The sequence below is a fragment of the Thunnus thynnus genome, chromosome 23, assembly GCF_963924715.1.
Source record: "Thunnus thynnus chromosome 23, fThuThy2.1, whole genome shotgun sequence".
NCBI lineage: Eukaryota > Metazoa > Chordata > Actinopteri > Scombriformes > Scombridae > Thunnus > Thunnus thynnus.
In genome coordinates this window covers 20,981,755-21,005,754 of record NC_089539.1, presented here as the reverse complement: position 1 = coordinate 21,005,754, position 24,000 = coordinate 20,981,755, and the positions used below count along the sequence as shown (strand labels likewise).

Sequence of the window (24,000 nt, the reverse complement as noted above, 5' to 3'; positions counted from 1 at the left end):
TCTACACAAATTCTACACAAAGTAACGTGCCTGTAATCTTCATGGCGAAGGAAGATGTCACTCAGTGCATCAGTGTAGCTCACTGACGTACAACAGAGGTCTACGGCACAGAGGAATAAGACATATCAGGCTTTGATACGCACACACAATACCTGTAATTCACTGTTGGTTTGGATCTGCATATGAGATTTGTTGACGATAAGAAAAATATAGAAAATTGCCAGCCACATCCTTTAATGGGGTTTAATATCCAAACAAACTGGATCATACAACATGACGTCTTAACATGTCTAAAGGCAAATGGGTTTATAGTCACACTAAAAGGTCGGATGGAGCAGAAAGCCTTCTTTCACAGGGAGGGACAAGACGCCATGAACTGTACAAACAGGGAATATGGCAATGGACGAACAACAATTTTGAATGATTCTGCACATGCTGGATTACGCTCAGTGACGTCTTTAAACGTCCAATGCCAGCATCTTTGAAATTCTTACTTTCTATAATAAATATCTGCACAGGTCAACTATAATATGATTAACATCAGGGAAATGTCTTGGTTATGGCGAATAAACTATGATTAAAGATAGGGAGCTAAAATGCTTGGTTAAGCTTAGGGAAAGATTGTGGTTATGGTTAATAAAAAGGCAAACAGGGTTAGGGCGTTAGGGTTAGGATTAGGGTTAGCACTGAATGTCTGTCATTGGACACAAATTCTGGTCTCCACACCCTTACACTCCACTTCACTACATACTAAAGGGAACACTACTTCCTGCATTGGCACTAAATTATGAGATCAAAATAATCCAATACGGGTGTATTTTTTAGGAATACTGAGCTCCTCAGTCTCTCCTCAAAAGCATTCATGGTAACAAAGTAACAAAGGAAGCAAAAATGAGAAGGGAGAGACCTTGGGAGAAAAGTTAAAATGCTTACTGTCACATCTCTGCACATCTGGCCAATGACTGCGTGATAACTGTTGGTTTCGGAAAGTTACAAAGATTATTGGACCTAGATCTCAATTTTGCTGTCAGAAAGGTGTTTCAGACACTATTAGATGATCCAAATAGTCCTTTGTTTAAAGCATACTGAGGCCTTTACAACCAATGATTATTTTCATAGCTCACACAACCATGTATTATGTCAATTGAAAGTCCAAATTAATGAGAAATGCTCATTAAGGTACCAGAGCTCAAATTGTTTTGTTCGACCAATAATTAAGAAAATCCACACATTTAAAAGGCTTTAACCAGCAAATGTTTGGTCTTTATACCTGATTAATGACAGTTATTCTGATGACAAGGCAACTAAACAAACCTCGGCAGAATTTTAAGGAATTCTGACAATAAATTACACCCCTAAGTTTCATATTTTACAAATTTCAAGCTATCCATTCATCAATGTCTAATAACACTTTCCCTCACACTGTCTTATACCTGCATATTTTTCAGTCATATATTTAATTTCGACAAACTCTACTAGATTAATCAAATAAAAAAGGGAAGGTTTCCACAGATGTTGCCAAACATAAATAAACTTTCATTCCCCCGTGAACTCTCTGTCAAGTAGCTAAAAGGTGAAAGAGTCATAACTTGCCTTTATGTGTAAGTGTTAGGAGGGAGTAATTCAACAGAATTGGGCTCTGATTACCCAACCACTACTGCAGAAAATCAGTGTAGCCTGACTGCCTCTGAAAACAGACGCACACGCTGCTGAAAGACACGGCCACATCGGCAGGGCGAGCACGTACGCATGCCACTTCCATCAAAAAAAAACTGACTAAAATAAACCAAACACACACACACGCACGTAAACTCAAGTTGTAGCGCACATTTAACACCTTTGCAACCTGTCAGTGACATCATGGGAAAACTTGTCAGGTAGCAGGTTTTGCTTTTGGCAACACACCTGCATAAACACTGAAATATAGAAGGTTTAGAGGGTGATTTGTGCTCTTTCTCTCTTCTTTACACACACACACACTCTAAACTGTGCACAGCCCCGGTTCTCACACCATCAGCTGTGACCTGGTTAGCTTTAAGCCGCTGTTTGAGCCTGGCCCTTAGTCGAGGTTGGCTGCTCAGACAGGGCAATAGTTTGCACTCACACACACACACAGGAGCACACACACACACACACACACTGGCCACTGTGGCTAATTGAATGGCCAGGGCAGGAGGTCCAGGTCTTTATGCTCATGGAGAGGAGCCATGAATATCTCTGTTTCATTTGGACTTCACACACTGAGGCGCTGGGAAAAGGTGTGCAAGTGTGGGAACAAAGAGCTACAGGCTTTGAATATTTACCTCCCTAAAAGCTCTGAGTGTGTGTGTCTTCAAGAAAGCTCCCAACCTGTGTATTCTGATCAAATTCAACTCTTGAGAGTAAAAGCTTTTTTCTTTATTACTCTTATTATATCATTATAAATATTTTTATTTTTATTGGTATACTGTACTTGCCTCCTAAAGACAAAAAAAGGTGAAAATTTATTGAGCATGCCCAAAAAAAGGTCCCAAAATTTAATATAGTGACTCAAAATATCACTTTTAACAGCTTTAATCTAAAAATAATGAAATCAGCCATGAAATGCAAATTGTTAAACTAACATTGTTTTGTCGTCATCATATGAAAACCTCATGACTTAAAGTTGGATCTTTTTTCAACCCAGTATCTGAAGAATTACGTCCATATTGGATGATTGATGACCTCATGATTTACATCCAATACAGGAAGCCGCCGCTTATGTAGCGAGGCATAAAGTGTGTGGAGGTCGACGTGGATGTTCATGTAGCACTTCAGACTCATGCAGGGGATTGGAGTTCACATCCTGTCACAAACCTGCAATTAAAGTTAGCTTATTTTTTTTAACCGTACCTTCACTTTTAACTATAGTTTACTTGTCATAGGCACAATGCTGAACAATGCTGAATGATGCTGAAGCATACGGTAGTGATGTGTGGTTCAAACGAGCTGGAATTGGACATAAATAAAGAGGCACTGAGTGTAATCCGGGGTTTTTCAGAATCTTCTAATATCAATGTTTTAGTCTCTCATTGTAATTATAATTCTCACATCTTCACTTGATAACGTGTCTCCTAAAAATTAGACATACTACTAACCTGCAACAGCAAGTATATTTAGAAAGAAAAATCTGATTTTAATTCTTAAATAAGTGAACCATCACAAAACGGTCATACTTGAACTGTCAACAAAACACGAATTGACAACATATTTCATTTTTCTTCCTACAATATTGGCTCGTGGAGTTAAATATTGAAAAAGTCAACAGTAACATGAAACCAGACACGTTTACTTATTTTTACCAAAACCATGAACATGTAGGAAACTGAACATGAACAGCAGTCCTGAGCTTTGTATGCCCACCGTCCACCATGAAAACCCCCTTCTGCATGCTTCAAGGACACGAAACACTGCCAGTAAACATAATTCACACATTAAATATGTTTCCTCTAAAACATTTTTGGCATAAAATATGTCTAAAAGTAATTCCTTGTGTTTTATATTCCATGTTCTTCTGTTGGTTAATAAAATTTTTAGCAGCAAATTCGAGATTTTTACAACTTACATTTTGGTAAATCTTCTTTCTTACAGCTCTCAAACAAAGTTGACATTTTTAAAATTCAAGGTTCTCGCCGAGCCGTGACAATATGCAAGTGAAAGTGAAAAATGTCTGATTCAATGGTTTTCAGGCCTCCAGGCGATCCATAGCTTCAAAAATACAGGACGTACGTGTGCCGGTTCAACCCGAGTATCAGTTCACGTACAGTATACATCTCTGCTTTAAATCATTTTCATGCATGTGTATGTTTTGTGTATATATATGTGTGTTTCATGCTAGTGGGGTCGTGCCTTAATTGGACATGCTCTTATCTGCGTGAGGAGAGGAGAGGGAAGGGAAAGGAAAGGAAACAGGGGAGAGAAAATGGAGTCTCGGAGAAGGAAAATGAAACCTCGGAGCAGGAGTTGTGGAAGAGGTGAGAGGACAGCGGCAGATAGATGGAGCGTAAGAGGAGCAGGAGGAGGAAGAGGATAATTGAAAAGGTATGATGAGAGTGAGAGGAGATGGAGAGGAGGGGGCGGGGGGGGGGGAGGAAAGAGTCTTGCCTTATTTGATGCAATAATGCTGATGTTCAGCGTTCACACGTCAAGTCAAGTCACGTATTATGGAATCAATGGATGAGTCACTGCATCACACCCATACATACAGCTGTGTGAGGGCATTAAATGTCAGATAGTGGGCAGTAATGTTGAGTTGGTATCCTGTAAAGAATTTTATCAATGTGAGTGTTGGTGTCAGGTGACGTATATGCTGATTTAGACACTTTTCCACCCTTAAGAGGATTAAAATTGTTTAAAAATATATATATATTTTTTTTAAAGGGTGCAAGAAAGGCTAGATTTAAAGATGTTGAATATCAGCACCACATGTTTACAATCCGCAGATTCAGTTCAAAATGACTGAATCTGAACTTTAACACACACACACACACACCCACACACACACATACCACCTTGGAAAAAACACACACACACACATTCTGTCTCAGATGCTGAGAAGAAGTTGCGCAAACTCGTTTCATTGTGTGACATGCCTCATTTTTTAAAACCAAAACCAGTCAACAAATGAGGCGTTGACTAATTGCTGCATAAACGACCATGAATGCTATGTGTCACAATAAATTCTCTTCTAATACCTTTGCACATATAATGGTTCTCATAAGGGCACGGAGGAGCCAATTCTTCATTTATGGCATAAGCGCTGATGGGAAAATACACTTCACATACACACGGGGGCACATATAAACAAACACGCTTACCACAAATAAGCGGGAAGTGAGCATCATTAGAGCAGGACTCCACTGGAGCCAGAGGTTAGAGTGGTCTGTTTCCACTGTCTGTGCAGTTATTCTCTTTATTGTTCAGACTCAGACCAGTAGTTTTAAAACAGATCTGGTCCGAGCAGGTGGCCATCCGTTTGAGAATACTGGTGAACACGAATATACCACGAATGAAATGCACTGCAGTGAGTCGATCAGATTCAGAAACCGGATGCACGGATGGATAATTGTTAGTTTCAGTGTTAATAATGATAGAATTATGACTATGACGATAACTATCAGTATTAATATTAACATTAGCATATTAGTGTCAGTGTAGATCTTTTTCAAAGCAGATGTTTTGACTTGTAAAAGTAGCAGGAAAGGCTCAAATACCATTTAATGATGGGTCCATGTAAGTGTTCCAGTAAGCAGGGTCTTATTATTAATTACATCTGTGCTTGACGAGTCCAAATGTCTGTTGCAAGAAACTCAGCTCAGCTCTGTTACAGTAGTACCGTTATTACTACTACTGTGTCTTTAAAGCGCAACAGTTTTACTGTTATTACTATTAATATTAGCAGTGATGTGCAATAAGTCATAATTTGCATAAAAAGTCTGCAGGACTGAAGTCACATCGTCTGTCATAAAATGTGGTTAATGATACCTTTAAAAGTATTAATTCATAACATTTTATATGAATATTATTTCAGGTCTGTAAGCATTCATTTCTGTGTCAATAGTCAGCCATGACAGTTGAAAGTTCTTCTGGGATTTATACAATATAATGAGTAGTTTTAGTTGTTAGATGAAGGATTGAACAGTTTAGGTATAAAGTTTGTTTGCCATGATGTGAATTGGTGGAGCTCTAGCATTATTATTAATATCACCTATAGCATAACTGCTAACAATAGCATCAACGTTAGCAACAGTATGAGTGTATTCAGTGGGATTCACTGGAGTATTGAATGTCTTGTGGTGGAAATGCTGTTACAAGATGTTCTTTACTTCAAAAGGAAAACAACAGAAATCTAAAACAGAAGTTGTAAGTTTACAGAAATTGTTTGACATGAAATTTAAAAAAATACTGAACACCAGTACAAAATATTAGCTGCATATAGTCCTCAAACACCCGGATTACCTGAACCCTCCTGTAAAAAATATTTCATATCACAACTACACACTGACCATGAGCCATTCACCAAAGTACAAACTATTGTCATTATTCTCACACACTCTTTAAATTAGTTTGTCAGCCTGAATACAGATACATTATTTTGCCTCATAAATGCACATAATTTAAAAACACACATTGTTGCTGGAGGGGTTGATACAGCATCAGAGAATATACTGGGGTGAGACAGCAGGTAGGAGGGTATACAAGGGGTGAGACAGCAGGTAGGAGGGTATACAAGGGGTGAGACAGCAGGTAGGAGGGTATACAAGGGGTGAGACAGCAGTGAGGAGGGTATACAGGGGGTGAGACAGCAGGTAGGAGGGCATACAGGGGGTGAGACAGCAGTTAGGAGGGTACACAAGGGGTGAGACGGCAGGTAGGAGGGCATACAGGGGGTGAGACAGCAGTTAGGAGGGTATATAAGGGGTGAGACAGCAGTTAGGAGGGTGAGACTGGTTAGGAGGGTATACAAGGGGTGAGACAGCAGTTAGGAGGGTATATGGGGGGTGAGACTGGTTAGGAGGGTATACAAGGGGTGAGGCAGCAGGTAGGAGGGTATATGGGGGGTGAGACAACAGTTAGGAGGGTGAGACTGGTTAGGAGGGTATACAGAGAGTAAGAAAGGAGTCTCTGCAGGGGTGAGACAGCAGTTAGGAGGGTATACAGGGGGTGAGACAACAGTTAGGAGGGTAAAACTGGTTCGGAGGGCATACAGAGAGTAAGAAAGGAGTCTCTGCAGGGGTGAGACAGCAGTTAGGAGGATACACAGAGGGTGAGACAGCAGTTGGGAGGGTGAGACAGGGGTTGGGAGGGTTAAATTGTTGGTTTAGCCCCACTGGCTATATTTTCCTTCCCCTGGGCCTATTTTACATATTTTTCTCTCAGACACCATAAACAAACAAAGAGCACAATTAGTGTTGTGTGTGTGTGTGTATGTGTTTGTGTGTGTATGTGTGTGTGCATGTGAATTTAACGCGTGGGAGCAAACGAAAATGATTTTCTGTCTTAAAAAAAAAAAAAATTGAGTTATGTGGACATACACTCACACACGTAAGGCAATGCATGTCCTCGTACACACACACACACACACACACACACTAAACATAATTTCTCATAACACTCTAATATGGTTCATTTTCAGCTATCAAAACACACATGAAAAGAGTGTTAACGCTGTCAACAAGCGAGCATGGGATGTGGAACCGTCGTTTTCATTCTCAATATGTCAAGGTTGGGGTGTATTCCAGCAGAGAAGCGAGGGAGGGAGGGAGGAAGAGGAAGAGAGAGAGAGAGAGAGAGAGGGAGAGAGAGAGAGGGTTAGAGGGGGGAAGGAGTGTCGTTCTCCATCCTCTGCTCTCCAGAGAACCCCATCATGAAAGGCCAAAGCACAAAGAGCTCAGAGCCTTCGACTGAAACCGAGGGACCTTTTTATCCAAAAGCGGGTGCATCGCTGGGGCAACAGCACCACCCAGCACGCCACTGCGAGTACTGCATCTTCTCCTCCTCTTCCTCTTTACATCCTGACATGCCTGTCTGTCCAGAGAGAGAGAAAGAAGAAGAAGAAAAAAAAAAACAAAGGGACATTTTTGCTATCCCATATTAATTCAATGATCAAAATGAGCAACGGTGAAACAATTCAAGTCAAAGCCGCACCCGGTTTTGAGCGATCCCTCTTCCTCCCCCCCTCCCCTCCCCTCTCCTCCCTCCACCACCCCGACACATGAGAGAGGTAATCAAAGCCTCAGTCTTTTGTGGGAATCTAACCCTTAATGGGCTACACCAACCTCACAGCCAAGCACACACACACACACACACACACACACACACAAAATCAAACTAATTACAATTTGTCCTTTCTCTTTTGTCCTTTTCACAGGGCTCCTTTTTAATTCCCACCAAGAACACATAAAAAAAAAGGAGGCTGGTGGATGTATGTGAGGAGTTGGAGGGGGGGGTGGTGGTGGTGGTGGGAGAGGGGGTGTACTGAGGGATTTTCCAAAGTGGCACAGTAAAATAACACACTGGAGTGTATATCGGCTTCCACTCTCCCTCATTTAAATAAGCGCCAACACTGATTTTCTAACAAAAATATGGTACTAGTATAATAACAATGAAATAAGACCCTGTGAAAACTCGCAGCCTGCAGCAAGTATTTAAAATATCATTTAAAAAGGGCTGATCTGTAATTCAGAGCGGATATGGTATCAGACGGCGTGCTTGTCATTCCCGGCTATAATCTCCACTACGCTGAGAAACACACTGTCTGCTGGCAGCACTGGAGAGGGAGGAAGAATAGGAAGAAGAAGAGGAGGGTGGAGGGGGGAGGAGGGGGGGAGGGGGGGGGGGTGGACTAGCCTACTTATTTTTGCTTCTCCTCTAGGTGCCGTTCGTTTGTCGGCTATCGGCGGCGAAATCTCGCAGCCTATTTTAAGAAAAATCACAGATTGGGGAGAGAAGTTGAAGTGTAAAAAAAAAAAAAAAAAAAAAGTGAAATTATCAGACAGGAAGGGATGTTTTTTTAATCAATTACCTGAAAATATTAATCAACAACAGTTCTGATTATCTAATTATCTTTTTTTTTTTTTTTTAAGTATGTAAGGCAGAAAAAAAACTTTTAATCTTTTGGAGAGTTTATCAAAATAAAAGCCATCGTCGGGGTTGAAAGTTCATTCTTGACTTTGGAAACAAATAATCTCACCATAAGGTCCATTTATTAGCTGTTCTGGAGCTTTTTATCATATCCCATTAACTTCCTCATCTAATTTTTTTTTTTTATTCATAATAGCCTGGATTGAAAGTTCTTTCTTTACTTGGAAAGCAGCTGTTAACCAAAAAAAAATCTCACCTCAAGGTCCATTTAGTAGCTGTTCTGGAGCTTTCAATCACATCACACAATGTAATTATTGAATTAAAAAAAAAAAGATTGATAATTAATCACTTGTTCTAGTAGATCACATGTTATCAGATGAGGAAGGCTGATGGAAACGTGTGAGCAGATGGACTTTTTATAGAGAAGCAACAGGGACAAAACAATCAGTTGATAAATTGATTGTAATTCTGATAATCAATTAATCATTTAAGAAATTTATCCGGCAGCAAAAAAAAAAATCTCACCATGAGGTCCATTTAGTAGGTGTTCAGAAGCTTTTTGTCCATATCACATGATCTTCCTCAGCAGATGAAGTTGTCATGCAGCTGTAAAAGTTTCTTCTCGTCCATGTTGGCTTGAAAGTTCGTTCTTGTTTTTCCAATCGTATCACATAATGTAATTGATGATAAATATAAAAAATAAGATTAAATAATAATTAATCTCTGGTTCAAGCTGCTGCTTTTCTCTGTTAATTTGGACCAAACGAGCAATTTGAAAACTTTGGAATCTGAGAAATTGTGACATTTTTCACTATTTTTTGACACTTAATAGATTAAAGGATTCATCAGATAATCAGAAGAAATAACCAATATATGAACGGATGAGGAAAAATAATCATAAAGCGAATGACAGACTGTCTTCACACACTCTGGCACACACAAACACACACATTGGGTTTTGGTTAGACGTGTGGTCTGGACAGGAAAGGGCTGGGGCCGCCACACTCAGCAGGACGCAGACCCGAGGCAGTTCACACTACACACACACACACACATACAAACACGCAGCCAGGCCATCTTTACCCACCTATCCTGTTGCAATAGGGGAGTCGGAACTGGCCAAGCACACACACACACACACACACACACACATACACAAACACACACATACACATCCTCATATTCAAACACACACACACACTCAGTTGGCGGAAACTGGCAGTGACATGCTGTCCGGCGGCTCAGGCTGGGGGCTCTGAGGTTGGGCTGAGCCATCTATCATACAGCCAGAAACACAGTAACCCAAGACATGAGTGGCAGGGAGATCACACACACACACACACATATATATACACACACACACACACACACGGTGAAGAAGACATTTGTAAGTATTCTCACAAACAAAACACTCGCTCAGACGAAGCCGGCGACAAGCTGCGTCACGCTACGCTGGCCGTCTATGAGAAACCCTCAAGATTCAAGATTCTAATGAGACGTTTTGATCAGATTCCACACGACTGTGCATGAAAAGGTTTTACTGTTATTAGTGTCGTCCCGGCTTTCAGTGGAGAGTTTCTGTCTCACAGAGTCTAAATGATTATGACCATTTCTGCTCTGAAAAGATTTAAAAAAGAAATCTTAGATAAACACAAGCCTTTTAATTGTTTCTATAACTCAGACGTCCCATTTTAGCATAAATGTGATCATGTGTTTGCAACTTGTTTGGAATATACAGAAAAATAAGTTGTACGTTAGCATTAGCACTGCTAACCAGGGAGATGTGAGGTACTGATAAGCAATAGAAGAGAAGTCACATGACTGACAGAGATAGTCAAAGGCATCAGTAGGCTTTTTGCTAACGTAGCTAGCTCGGCTACTTACACTATAAGATTTGTGCTGTAAAAGAACCAGAAAATCCTGCACACTGTCAATCACTTGTACTTGGTTTAGTCACAACTAAGGCTGCAACTAACGATTATTTTCATCATTGATTCATCTGGAGATTATTTTCTTTATTAATCAATTAGTTGTTTGATCTATAAAATGTCAGAAAACGGTGGAAAATGTTGATCACCATTTCCAAAAGCCAATGTAACACTCAAATATCTCCTTCTGTCCCAACCACCATGTAAACAGTTTTTTTTTAAAAAAATAACTCAAAACGATTAATCTACTATCACATTAATTTGTGGTTGATTAATTCTCTGTCAATCGACTAATCGATTACTCATCAACTAATCGTTGCAGCTCTATTTGTAACATTGACCATCTTCAGACCTTTGATGAATTGATGAATTTTCCCTGATGAAGGTCTGGGGACTGAACTGTTGTGAAAAAAAGGATTATTTGGTTCTTTCACAGTCAGAGTTTATGATCCGACACATTCGTCAATAAGACTTTCTGGAGGGCAACAACTTATTAAGGAAAACTTGTAAAAAGCTAAGGAGATGAAACCACAAATAACCAGTGAAGAAGCTGCCCTTGAATGTCAAAAATTAAAAAAACAACAACAAAGACATCAGTTTAAGACACAGATTATGGTTGTTTTACTTGCAAACAAGTGCAAGAATATTCATGAAATTAGTTCAGCATTTTATCCTTTTACTTGCTTGGACATTGGACATTTTTTGCTTACGGATTTCATCAATGATGAAATCCAATCATTTCATCCCTAAACACTGAGATTTTAATATTGTTTTATGAAAAAGTAGAATAAACTATGAGTCAGACTGTTGGCTGCTAACAGTGTAATAAGAGTTACCGTTAGCGCTGCCTCTGTTAGTCTCATGACTTTCATCATGCTGGTCTTGGCTGTTCCTTGGGAAAGGTTTACCGTGTTAAAAGTTGGACCAAAATGCCTCAAAGGAGTGTCTGACCTCCTGAAGTCACTCTAATCCCTTAAGTATTGGCACATAAACCTGTTACCCAACAGATCGTTTGGTCCAAATCAAGTCCCCAAATGGGTCTTGATTACGAGGTACCAGTTGGACCTCTAAAGACCCCTTATTGAAACAGACAAAAGATTTGGTAACATAACAGAAAACCTTCCACAGACATCACAGCAAAGAGCTCTTAGCACTAAAATTGTGATTTTGAAGATGAAGAGTTTGAGATTGATACAAAATATTTCTGCTTTCTGCAGCTTTGATCCCAAAATATCAGCATCTTTACAGGCCTTCAAAACCTATTCTCCTCTAGTTAGACTAGTTTAGTGTCCCACTTACCAGCCAGCCCACTTCACAATCAAGCCTTCAGCTTGAGTAAGTGCACCACTTCATTTGTAAAACACCCCTGTGAATGATACAGACCGCCACTTCCCCCGTCTAAATCTCTTCCTCTTTCTCTCTCTCAACAGGCCTCACCATTCACGCCCCTCGGAAACCTGAGCAGGCCAGATTGATGAGAGGATGGCTCTCATTTGGACCAGAGAAAAGTGGCCAGTTTAAGGGCTGCTACTGTATTTTAAACGCCACGGGTGTTAAAGAGACTGATGAGCCTGGCGGCGGCGGCGGCAGCAGCAGCAATGGTAACCCTCCCCTCCTGCCTTGGTGCAAACCCCCGTTGGGAGAATGAGAGGGAAGAGGGGGGAACGAACGAAGGAGGGAGGGGAGGGGAGGGGAATAAATCTGCGTGGCGGCGGGAATCGATCGCTTCTCCCTCCTTCCCGCGCTATCTCATCTGCAGGGGCTGAGAGAGGCAGAGCGGTTTAAACGATCCTGACCTTGTCCGACATAAATAGTCAGAAAAGTCCACGGAGCAGATAGCTTTGTGGAAGACTGGAGGGGGGGGGGGGGGGGGGGGAGGGGGTGAGGTGGAGAAAAGAGGGGAGGGGAATGCATTGAGATAAGAGTGAGGGGGGGTTTGAATGAGATAATGCCCTGGCGTTACTACATCAGAGTCACTCACACGTGCACGCACATGTCGACGTGGGAAACAGCCTCGGCCTCGCTTCCTGTCTTCCTTCCTTCATCGCTATCTCTCCCTCTTCCTGTCTGTTCAGAGAAAAAAGGAGTGAGCGGAGAATGAAGAAGAAGAAGAAGAAGAAGAAGGAGGGAGGGAGGAGTGGTGAGTCTTTTCCTTTCAAAGCTGCACTTCTTCTTCTTCTTCTTCTCCTTCTTCTCTCTGTGATTACCTGAGAGAAGGATGGAAGGATGGCGAAAGTAAGGGAGGGAAGTCAATTGGCTCCCAACCCATTCTGCACTCCTGAAGAAGACGTGAGTGTTTTAAAGTAAGAAAGGAGCTCTTTTGTGCGGCACCCCTCTTCTTTTTTTTCGCCTCTTTTCTTTTGAGTGTAATGCTGCTGTACCTGACAGTGGCGCTGCCCCGGGTAAAGGCAGAAATCTCTGCCTCCATTGTCACCTGTTCCTCTAATCATTTTCCGCCCGTCATGCCACAATGGAGGAGGGCGATAACGATAACGAGGTGAAGCTAATACAGAGCGGCGGCGGGGCCCCCGAACACAATGTTCAGATGTCTTCACTCGTTCGTTCACACATACACACACACACACACACACACACACACACACACACTCACCTTTATACATTTTTTTTTAATGCAGAATCACACACACGTGCTCTCTTGCAGACACACACACACACTTTTTGTCTTTTTTCTTCACAGTCGTTCACGCGCAGATGTTTGAGCCGTTTCATTATGCTGTCAAATCACTCTCACGTTAACAGAGTTACACACCTTTCCAGTTTCATCATAAAACATAATAACGGAAGATATAACAGTTTATTGTGTTATTTCTCCTCTTTGTTGGAAGCGGTCTAGTCGGTGGCTTATAACTGGCAGTTTGCTGCCATAATTGCCATCGCCATAATTGTAACATTTTTCACTTTTCACTCTTTTACTCAGAGATTTATTTATTTTATTTTTTTTTACCTACACATGTAATATTTTCAGGCAAACGACCCACATGTGTCTGTGATCATAAACCATTTAAAGTTTTTCAATAGAGAAAACAAGTCATGAGGAATTAAACTGAAAATGGACCCTGTCCCGTGTTATAATCGAAACACATGTGAGTCTCGGTTGTAACAGCGTGAGCTATTGTTGTAACACTGCATTAAAAAACAAAAACAGCATTAAACAAATAGTTTTCATTGCAAATCAACAATATTTCAGTCAAGCAACTGTTTCTATGTTGATAATATAAAAAGGATGTGATCAGACAATGTAAAAAACTTAATGATATTATTAAAACTTACCAGATTTAACAGCTGTTGCGTTCCTGTCCTTCCTTGTTGGCAAGTACATTGATTACATAGTTAGCGCATCTGAAAAGACTCTAAAGTGGCTCGTATACCCTGACTTTGGAAGCTCCTGACTCCCCTTCTCCTCCAGGCTCATCCCTGCCTTATAATACCTGTACAGAGTGACATGGCATATGCAATAAGCCACGTTTCGTTCAGAGAGACCCTGTCTGATGACTTCTTCTGATGCTTTTTCTAGCACATCCCTGGGCACTAACCCTCTCTTCCTCTCCCTGTTTGGTGACATTCTGGAAGAGCAAACAAACAAGCAAACAAAGGGGAAAATTAATCAAGCTGTGCTCACAAATCTAGGCAGTTACAAATGTAACATGTGTTACAAATGAGCGGCTGGTCGCGCACATGCTTTTGCGTTCCTTACAGACCAGAACTAGCATGCGTGACATGTGAAAACTACTTTATGTTCGAGAAATATCTCTGGATCTTCATCTTTACTTACTTTGTGCTAAACTGGTTTTTCAGCCGCCATTCCCTGCAGAGTGAATCCTGTTATTATTTTTCAGGGATGTTTATGCTGAAATCCAATATAGGTTGGAAGTCAATAGTTTCGAATTCCTGACTTCCAATCCAAATGCGTCCCAGTGCATCTGCTTTGGAAAACATGGACGCCTGCAGCAAACTGATGCAAGTCTCCAAACTTCGCAAGCATCTACTGAGGCCCTATATCAGTCACCACAGTGCCATTAGTGAAGATAAATGGTGAATTAGGCAAGTACTGCACGCTCACAAAGACTTTTATCAAGCATAAATCAATCAATGGACATGGAAATGGCAACCACAAAGTTGTTACAGGACGTTTCACAACACAAACACTACATGAAGTGATGTCAGGCGTGTTTCCATTGGCGAACTCAGGCTAGATGGAGTTGTCCTGAGTTCCCGACTGAGAATTCGGACTTGAATGATCATTCCATCACACTTTTCCGTGTCAGAGGTCTTTTTTCCCGAGTTCCAAGTACAAGGGATTGCAGCATTAGAAGTGAACTGGCCACATGCTGACGTGATGAGGTCATGATGGCATTTACATAGCAAGAGAAACGTTACACTTGAGGTGACTCTCCCCTACGTGGCGGCAAAATGTGGACGTGAATTAGCCTGTTTCTCCTTTCTACACTCAACAATTGACATTACTTGGGTTGTATCATTCCTGTCACTAACACGTTACTCAAAAAGTTAGGATTTGAGATCCAGGGACACAGAAACATCTCTAAAAATAAGTCTGACAGGGCAAGAGACAAGAAAGTTTTAAACAAACCTGCATGTTAGCCAAACATAAGAGTAGGCCTAACAGTAAAATTACTTCCCAAACAGTTTACAGAAGGACTTCTGGTACAGCTTTGACCTACTGTATTTGCTAGTTTGCACAGTTTTCCTGTGCAATGAGGTATTTTTACCAAATAAAGTGGTTTTGATAGTCTGTTGGCTTCAGTCATCTGGCTGCTCTGGTTTCTTGCCCTATCTGACCTCTCTGTAGCAATATCACTGTTTTTCCAGATCTCAGCAATTACTTAAGGCAGCCTTTTTGGCAACATAGACCCTTTTTATATTGACAACAATGTTGTGGACCCACCAAGGGGGGGGATCACAACCAAGAGTTGGTATATTATAACACACAACGTAGGCTTTTATCACTACTTCTGCACACTGCTGTGGGAATTAAAACTTGACTTGATACCTGAAAACTACAACATTCAAGTCCCAAAACTTGTTCAAATCATTTTTTATCAGTAAGACAAGCGACAAGGCAGGCCTCGTCTTGCATAACCATGCAGTTTGAAGTTGAATTATTAGGCCTGTGTATTGAAAAAAACTTCAGCTACTCCATGTAAAAAAGAAAGAACACTATTAACACAGCTTTGTCAGGAAACCTGTTCAAATGCCGTGTCAATTTAATGGTCAGCGCTCAGACCTCAAAGACTTGACTGTTGAATTGGACATGCCTCAAAAGACTTAAAATCAGCTCTGAGTAACTTGTAGCATTGTGCTAATTTTACTGTTTACCTTACAAGCATCAAGACAGAAGAAAAAAAATGATTGAACTTTCCAGAGTTCCCACAATCCTGTTTCAAAGGAAGAACCATCAGCTCTCAGTTTCCCAATCTATCCATCATCCAAAACCCTGAAAAACTCCAAAATTTGCCAACAAGGCTCTGCAAAAATCCCCAAACCCTCTTCTCTTCACCCGTCCATGTGATGTGGGCTTTGCCAGACCTCGCCAGCGAGCGGGAGATGAGAAGGCTTCTGCTCTCTGACTGCGTTTATCAGAGTCTGGCATCGCTGTAATTTCAGTGTTCAGATGCAATCGCTCCCCACTCCCCTCAGGAGTAAACAATAACAAGCACAAATACAATAGACAAACAAGGCCTGCAGGACATGTATGCACACACAGACATGCACACACAGATGCAGGCATGCATAAAAGCATACATCTACACGGACACAGAAATAATAACAAATGCAAACCAACAAGCACCTATATTTGGCATCGGCTGTTGCTAGGAAATTATAATGTCAATATTTTATGATATATGTTAAAAAAAAGAGTATTAAATCTGAATATAGCGGATCAATTGACGAGAACTAAACCTTTTGTCATACAGTAAAACAAAACTACACCTTGTTATTTTGCTTGATGGCCTCTTTGAGTTTCTTTTGCAGGTTGCTGTTCGAGACTGAGATGCCACACATTTCTTATCAGACAGCGCGGCCTGGTGGACAAACTTTTAACTGCAATTCAGTGGCTCCCAATGTTGAGTGTCTTGAGGATGGAAAAGGAAGCAAGGATGGTGAGGAAGAAGCTCAATATTCCAACACCATCATCTTCTTTCTGTTAGTCAAACTTTGACTGGAGCAAACGCTGTACTGTTGTTGCCGACTTTGCTGATCAATTACACCAAGAGAACCAATCTTTTTGTCACATTGAGATACAAATGATGAAGTTATTCATTGATCTCTGCCACTAAACACTGTATCTCCATCTCCACAAGCAGGTCAGAGGTTATGATATACTGCAATCCTTCAGTCGACTACCTTTGGGATCCCGCTTCGAGACTACAGTCGCTCCCATGGATGATTGGTGTATCTCCTTCCACAGTAACAGCTACACTTTAAATTTACTGGATAAAAAGGCCGTTGAACAGACCACATCACAGGCCAAAAATACACTCAGTAATACACTCAGTAAAGAGGTGTTGCTGAGTAGTTTGGACCTCTAAACCTGGAGGGAGAGTCGCTCTCAAGATAGAAGTAAAATCTCTGGTTAAATTAGGCCTCAATGGTCAGAACCAAAAACCTTTAGAAGTCAGATTTACAAGTCAAAATGTTAAAATAATGCCAAAAAGGTGTTATACCAACTGCTCAAATGTAATGTATGTTTCATGATTGTCAAATAAATCAAACTAAACTAGGACTTAAAGTTACAATTGATCTTCCAAACACTTACTACCTGCTTAGAACCAGTCCTAGTTGGGTAACAAATGGCACTGAAATGACAATTTAGAGTTGAGGATTATCGAAGAGGATTAGTGACACGTAGGGGAAAAAAAGATTCCCAAAGATTAAACTCAGAAAATCAGAAAGTAAGGATAATTATCTCAAAAAAGCAAACTTGCTGAACTTTTTAAAATTGAAGTCAATTTTTGATAAAACGTTCCAGGCAATATCCAACTTCTGATGAAAACAGGAGACCAACTTAATAAATTCATGACGACGCAGTATTTCCCTAAAAACACTGATATTTGATTTTTTGGGGGGAGAAAAAAAATCGCTGTGCTGGTTAAATCCAGCTCATGTAGGGTATATTTGGAGGTTTTTGTTCCTCCATAGAGATCCTGAAGGAAAATGTGACTCCTTATTGTAATGTGAAAATTGCTAAATATTACAAACACAGTAACTTTTACCACTTATATATTCTTATCTGGTCATTTATACATCAATCCAGTGGACAACAATCACTAACCCCTTAAAATATACATCATGAAATCTAATAAAAACACAACATAGTCTTGAAAACTACCAGAACTGAATCAAAACCTCTGAAAAAGAAATTAAACATTAATTGCTTCACATGGTAGAATTTATTGAAGGTATAATTTGTTTTTTCTTTTAACTATGTTATTGCCATTGACCATCCTCTGTGTGTTTTTACACAACAAATAATAGATACAATCCATAGATATTTCCATGTTTTTCTTATTTTATATCTTCACTTGCTGGCCGGCGTTGTATAGCAACTACACTTGCATCTAAAGACATTTAAACTCTGCATCAAGATACATTACGAACTGATTATCTATTGATGAATGACCTTGAAAATGACGGCAACTTAAGAGTGAAGCATCGACATTCATCTTTAATCAGTCATTAGTATTTATTAGGAGGCAAGATAGATACAGGGACAGATGAAAGAGTGACTGGATTCTCTGTAAGAGGTTTATTTTCTCCATATATTTTACAAATAGAAGCACAAATGTTCATAGACTCTTGACAACAACTGTCTGAAGTACTTTGAAGAGCTATAGTCAACGGGGAACGATGGTCTCGTCCGTTTATCTGCAAAAGAAAGAAGAATAAAAAGGATAAGAACGCAGAACAAGAACAGCTTTTTATAGACTTGACTGAGGACAGTTTAACAAGCTGGAGACTCTGTAAACCTAAAGGGCGTCTAGTCTATTATATCAAAGAGCTATGGTGCACACTTCTACCTAAGATACTCGTCAAACTAGACCAGGAGGGATCCTAACGTTACAGTCTACAATGTTACCTCCTTTGTTAAGACAAGCCTCAGTTCCTGAGTTCAGCGGAGAGTGAGGACGAGCAGATTATGTCAGAGGAGAATTAGTCATGAAAGAATGAACGCTTTGGGAAATTTAAAATACATGCATAGTTGAGAGGGAATCTTTTAGGGAAGAGAGAAAAAAAAAAAAAAAACAAGAGGGCCTCAGAGGTCAGAGGAGTCAGCAGAGTGAAAGGAGGAATATAATGAAGGGGGATGAATCGCTGAGGAAAAATCCTTAAATGAACAGCAGAAGAAAAAAAAAATGGAGTGACAGAATTAAAAAAGAAGGATGGTGAGAAAAATGTAGAAAAGACTTACAGAGCGGCGGCTCCAGAGATGATCTCAATGAGCTCCTTGGTGATGACGGCCTGTCTGGTACGGTTGAAGGTGAGGGTCAGCTTGTCAATCATCTCAGCTGAAAGGAGGGGAGACATTACATTACATTACATTACATTAACCAATGTTTCATTGATTTCCTGTATGATGGACTTTCATTCCACCTGCTCAATAATACACTGCATGTCAATGGGAAACTTAGATTGTGCATCAAGGATTTTCCTTTTTTTAATTACTATGGCAACCAAGTTTCAACTAGGGGTCGGCAACAGGGATAAAATTAAGGCTGCAACTAACGATTAGTTTCATTATCGATTAATCTGTCAATTATTTTCTCAATTAGTCATTTAATCTGTCATATTCAAGACACTTGTTACCAGCATCTCTTTAAGGCTGCAACTGACAAATATTGTCATTATTGATTACTTGTTTGATTGATAAAATGTCTGGAAATACTGAAAAATGTCAGTCAATTCATTGTTTTATCAAAAACCCAAAAGGTGTTCAGTTCATCATCATAAAAATCATATTTAGACGCTGGGACCAGTGAATTTTTTGCACTTTTGTTTAAAAAAAAAAAAAAAAAAAAAAAAAAAACTTCAATAATGAACTAAGCTCTGTAGTAAATGTTTGTGTGATTTCATCTGTAAAAATGCCTATTATATTGTATTTCATATTATTGTTTAATTATTAATCATCTGTCAATGTTTATAATTTTCTGATCTGTCGTGCCAATAAAGCTTATTTGAATTTAAACTAATTATCAAAATTGTTAGTTTCTTTTTCTGTCACTGGTCTAATAAAGTAATTTACTAATAGTTTTTGCTCAATATTTTTTTTTCCAGCATTTCTACAACTAGACCAGTGGCGCCATTAATGACAGGAACGAGGACATGTGTGTGTGTTGTCCTTACAGGCGTTCTTGCTGGCGCTGTCCATGGCGGTCATCCTGGCGCTCTGCTCACTGGTGGAGCCCTCCCTCAGGGCCAGGTAGATGACGTTGACCAGGGCGAACTCCTGGTAGTTCCTCAGCACATCAGCATCAATGTCATCATAGACGCCCATGGTCTCTGTTACGGGAGAGAGGAGGGGGACATATAATCAGTATCTCTGACTGGGTCACCTGATGCTCTGTGTGAAAGTGTCTCCGTAGACAACAGCAGTACCTGCATTAGCAACCGTTTCTGTAGAGAACACAGGCTTGTGGTCGGTCTTGTATGAGATCACAGACCTGCATCGGGAGGAGAGCGAGGTTTATTTTCTAATCAATACAGTATTTAAACAAGCAAGTCGTTCTCTCAACAACAGTTCAACACAGATCCAAGTAGAGAAAAGAGTCATCTTACCTGAATCTGTTGAAGTAGACGGAGCCCTGGTCAAACTCGTATCCAGAGTTGAGCAGCTCGGTGGCGATGATGGAAGCATCACCAAAGCTGGGGGGCTTGCGGCCGACTTCCTTGCAGTTCAACATGATGTGCTTGCCATGAGTTCTGATGAGGAACATTAGAAATTATCATTACGGTGAAATTATCATTACAGACACACTTTTAATTCTTTCATCTACATTTTGGTGTTTGCTGTAAGTATCAGTTGTAAAGCTGCCTCGGTTACATCACGCCCACCGCAGTCAAGAGTGAGCGGCTTGAATGATGGATTATTAGTTATTCTGCCAAATGCCGACCAATATTCCTGCTGCAAAGTCGGCATCTTAATGACAACACTGGAATAAAGAGACTATAGAGGCTATAAAGAAAAGACCACTACATGAATAAATATATTCAGAAAGTTTACCGTATTGATCTGATATAAGACGGGTTTATTTTCCTGGATATACATCTGAAAAGGTGTGGTCGTCTTATATTCGGGTCGTCTTTTTGAAAGGATACAGTACCAGTGTAAAACCGACACAGAGTGTTGCACTACAGGTTGTTTGTAGCCTTCATATTGCTAGGTTAGTGAGTGTCTTAAAGCCTGTTTATAGTGAGTGTGTTAGAGTCTGTCTGCCCTAAATGTGTTCCTTAAGTCCAGCTTAACCTGCAGGAGAGTCTGAAGGCTTGTGCTTCTCTAATTTGTGCAGTAAGGAGGAAAAAAAAACAAACATTAGAGCTCCAGCAGCTCTAATGAGTTGATATGGATTTAGTGTCCAGTACCAGCCTTGGTAAACTTGCCGTCTATCTCTGTAAAATGTTTTTTTCCTGTCTGTACAGCTGAATAAATAAACATACCAGACATTCAAATGCCACATTTAAAATATTTTCATTTAAGAATGTAACTGTTTTATAGTCAAGCTTCTCTCTTTCATGCGTCTAAGGTCCTTTCATATTGTGCTGTATTTCTTAAGATTAATCGATCATCACTGTGATCTAAAAAATATCCAAAATAAGTATAACTTTAGTGTCCCACAGCCTAAACTGACATCTTCAAATGTGTTGTTTTGTCAAATCAATAGTCCAGAACCCAAAGACATTCAGTTCACCATCACAGAGGACAAAGAAAACCACAATGTCACCTCAGTTGAGGAGCTGGAAGCTGCAAATGTTTTGCTTTGAAAAGAGATTGTTGCAGATTTTCTGTCAAGCAACTAATTGACTAATCACTGGAGCTCTAAATGGATCTCAAGTGACTTCCTGGTGAAATAAAGGTTTAAACAAACAAATACACTCATGCATACAAGAGATGAAACTCTGACCTAAAATGCTGCATCACCATGCAGAGAATCAAGTTACAACTGTCCACCATCTTCAGTGTTAGACTGACTGGTAGCACACGGACACACACACACACACACCACGTAGGAGGAGATAAAAACACTTCTAAATATCATCACCAACATCTGACATCAACTGAGCATCTCCTCAGTAAAGCCCGACACTGAAAACAGACTCATCTCCTTCATCAATGTCATGAAGAGGAGGATTCAGAAAGCTCTATTTCCACGCGTACCTGTGCAGCAGGCCTCTCAGCTTGTCTCCCACATTGACCACCATCACTTCCTTGCCAGCGTCGGTCAGGCTGGCGATCTCGCTCTTGATGGCTTTGGCCACACCGGAGTGGATGGCACCACAGAGCCCACGGTCGGAAGTCACGCCAACGATCAAATGCTTGGCGGCCTTGTCCTCCGGCACTTTGATGTCGGCCTTCTCGTACAGGGCTGGAGAACAGAGAGCGACAAATGGAATCAAATAGAAGCTCGTACATAGTGAGTAATTACTCCGCTGAGAGATAAAACGCATACATACCCAGAGCACCGGTGCCATAGACACGGGCGGGCTTCAGCTGCCTCTCAGCGCGAGCATACTTGGCAGCGGCCACCATTTTCATGGACTTTGTGATTTTCTGGATGTTCTTGATGGACTTCAGCCGAATGGTGACTGAAGGAAAAAAGGATCAATCGATCAGTTACCAGCATGATAGTAGAAGTGACTGTGACGATGTATACATATATTAGATTTAGGTGACAGGACAATAATATATATACAGTGAGATGTTATGAATTTGTCACCCACCAAAGATTTGACTGTATAGTTTATACCAAGGTATCTATCTGTTGAATATCTTTGGTTTTATTATCATTATGTAATTTGATGAGCAGGACTTCCTGTTATAACTTTATAGGAGTTACATTACATTATTACTCCAGGTGTGTCTTATTATTTGGTTATTGTATTTATAAAACAGTTTTGCAATTTCAATTAAGATTTACTACAAATATATATTGCCATATCAACATCTTGATATAAAATTACATATACCATGATAAACAATTTTTGCTCTACATCACACTAAACTTTATTCACAAATCTGGCAACTTGATGATCCATTCTTTACTGGCAAACATGCACAATCTGTAGAACATCCTATCAAACCTTATGTGAATTACTAAAACAGAGCAGGTTCACCACTTCGGCATCACTCATTACAATTAGTGCACGTCTTTTTAAAATATTCTGCAGTTTCTTGCATAATCACCTTCGCCCCAAAAATAGATCACAGTGGATATGAGCTAGTTGAGACTTTTTAGGTCTATCCTGCAGGGAGAATTAATTGCATGTGGTAACTTGTCAGTAATTTCATTTAGTTTTTAAACCACGGTTTTCATGCTGATAACAAATGAATCCTTATGAAGAATTATGCATTTATGGAGTCAGATATAACCTTCAGGATCTGCAAGGATTTGACATTGATTGTTCAAATTTTGCTTCAGGGGCGTCGTCAGTGTGAGATTACAGTGTTTAATGTGATGTTATGTTGTTGTCTTTGCATATAAAGTGTGTGGTATACAAAAGTACTTACTGTCCTTCAAGGTAGCCATGTTCCTGACCTGCCCACTGTGAACAGAAAACAGAGCATTTGAGCTTTAACTGCAAACATAAAGCAGCAGTATCATCATGCACATATATCAGCTCATTGACATAACATCAGCATAGGTTAATTGGATTTTAAACGTGAAGGACTTTAAGATACAGTAGGCGCTTGCTGCTGCTAGCGCTGCAAATAAGCTAGCGCACTTAGCTTGGAAAGTTAGAAGACAGTGAAAGCTTTGACATTGTTAGTTTTGCGTTAGCCTTAGTGTTACTGCTAGTCATTGCAGTTAAAGTGTTTCTTTAGAGTCATTCATTGGTAAAATGTCCTCTTAACTAAGTTAGCTTTGTTTAGCCGGTTGAACTTCACTGTGCTGTCATTCATTAGCCGCGGCCTCCACGTTAGCACGTCCTTGCATTCAATAACTGTAGTATTACTGACTGCAACTTACATGCTTCATCTAAATCACACAGCTATATAAAGTATCTACAGGTAAGATACAGTTAAATAAAGGTGTGAGAGTATTTAAGGTATTTTAAACGTTACCATTGTGGGGCGAAAACCAACAGGCTGCTCCTCGCGAACATGGTTAGTCCTATGAAGGTCAGACAAGCAGGACTGCGCAGGCGCAAATAACAGGCAAAATGGACGAATGCTGCCTTCAGGGACTGACAGAAAAGTCGTTCAGAAGCGGTTCAACAC

The 24,000-nt window shown here is 40.3% G+C and overlaps 1 protein-coding gene and 1 long non-coding RNA gene across 3 annotated transcripts; both read right to left on the bottom strand.

Moving 5' to 3' along the window:
* Positions 1-13,470: 13,470 nt before the first annotated feature.
* LOC137176090 (uncharacterized) lies at positions 13,471-16,667 on the bottom strand. Its single transcript, XR_010925800.1, has 2 exons — positions 14,323-16,667; positions 13,471-14,113 (listed from the first exon to the last, which is right to left on the bottom strand). It is a non-coding gene; the product is annotated as an uncharacterized lncRNA (long non-coding RNA).
* Positions 16,668-18,214: 1,547 nt separating this feature from the next.
* atp5f1c (ATP synthase F1 subunit gamma) lies at positions 18,215-23,969 on the bottom strand. Of its 2 annotated transcripts, XM_067581189.1 has the most exons (9): positions 23,845-23,969; positions 23,290-23,324; positions 22,236-22,367; positions 21,940-22,147; positions 20,343-20,486; positions 20,163-20,227; positions 19,911-20,066; positions 18,979-19,075; positions 18,215-18,434 (listed from the first exon to the last, which is right to left on the bottom strand). In XM_067581189.1, exons 1-9 carry the CDS (start codon positions 23,883-23,885, stop codon positions 18,431-18,433), a joined length of 882 nt encoding a protein of 293 aa, XP_067437290.1. In that variant the 5' UTR covers positions 23,886-23,969; the 3' UTR covers positions 18,215-18,430. The 2 variants fall into 2 exon arrangements, with proteins under 2 accessions (XP_067437290.1, XP_067437291.1); XM_067581190.1 differs by lacking the exon at positions 18,215-18,434 and having other exon boundaries at positions 18,975-19,075.
* Between the last annotated feature and the right edge of the window lie 31 nt (positions 23,970-24,000).

What these genes read in the sequence shown, in the direction of transcription:
- atp5f1c (XM_067581189.1), bottom strand. Translation starts at nt 23,885, where the DNA reads ATGTTCGCGAGGAGCAGCCTGTTGGTTTTCGCCCCACAATG. An exon ending in CATGGCTACCTTGAAGGACA is followed by an intron (nt 22,368 to 23,289) that starts GTAAGTACTTTT and finishes TTTTTCCTTCAG; the next exon opens with TCACCATTCGGCTGAAGTCC. An exon ending in CTGAGAGGCCTGCTGCACAG is followed by an intron (nt 20,487 to 21,939) that starts GTACGCGTGGAA and finishes GTTCCTCATCAG; the next exon opens with AACTCATGGCAAGCACATCA.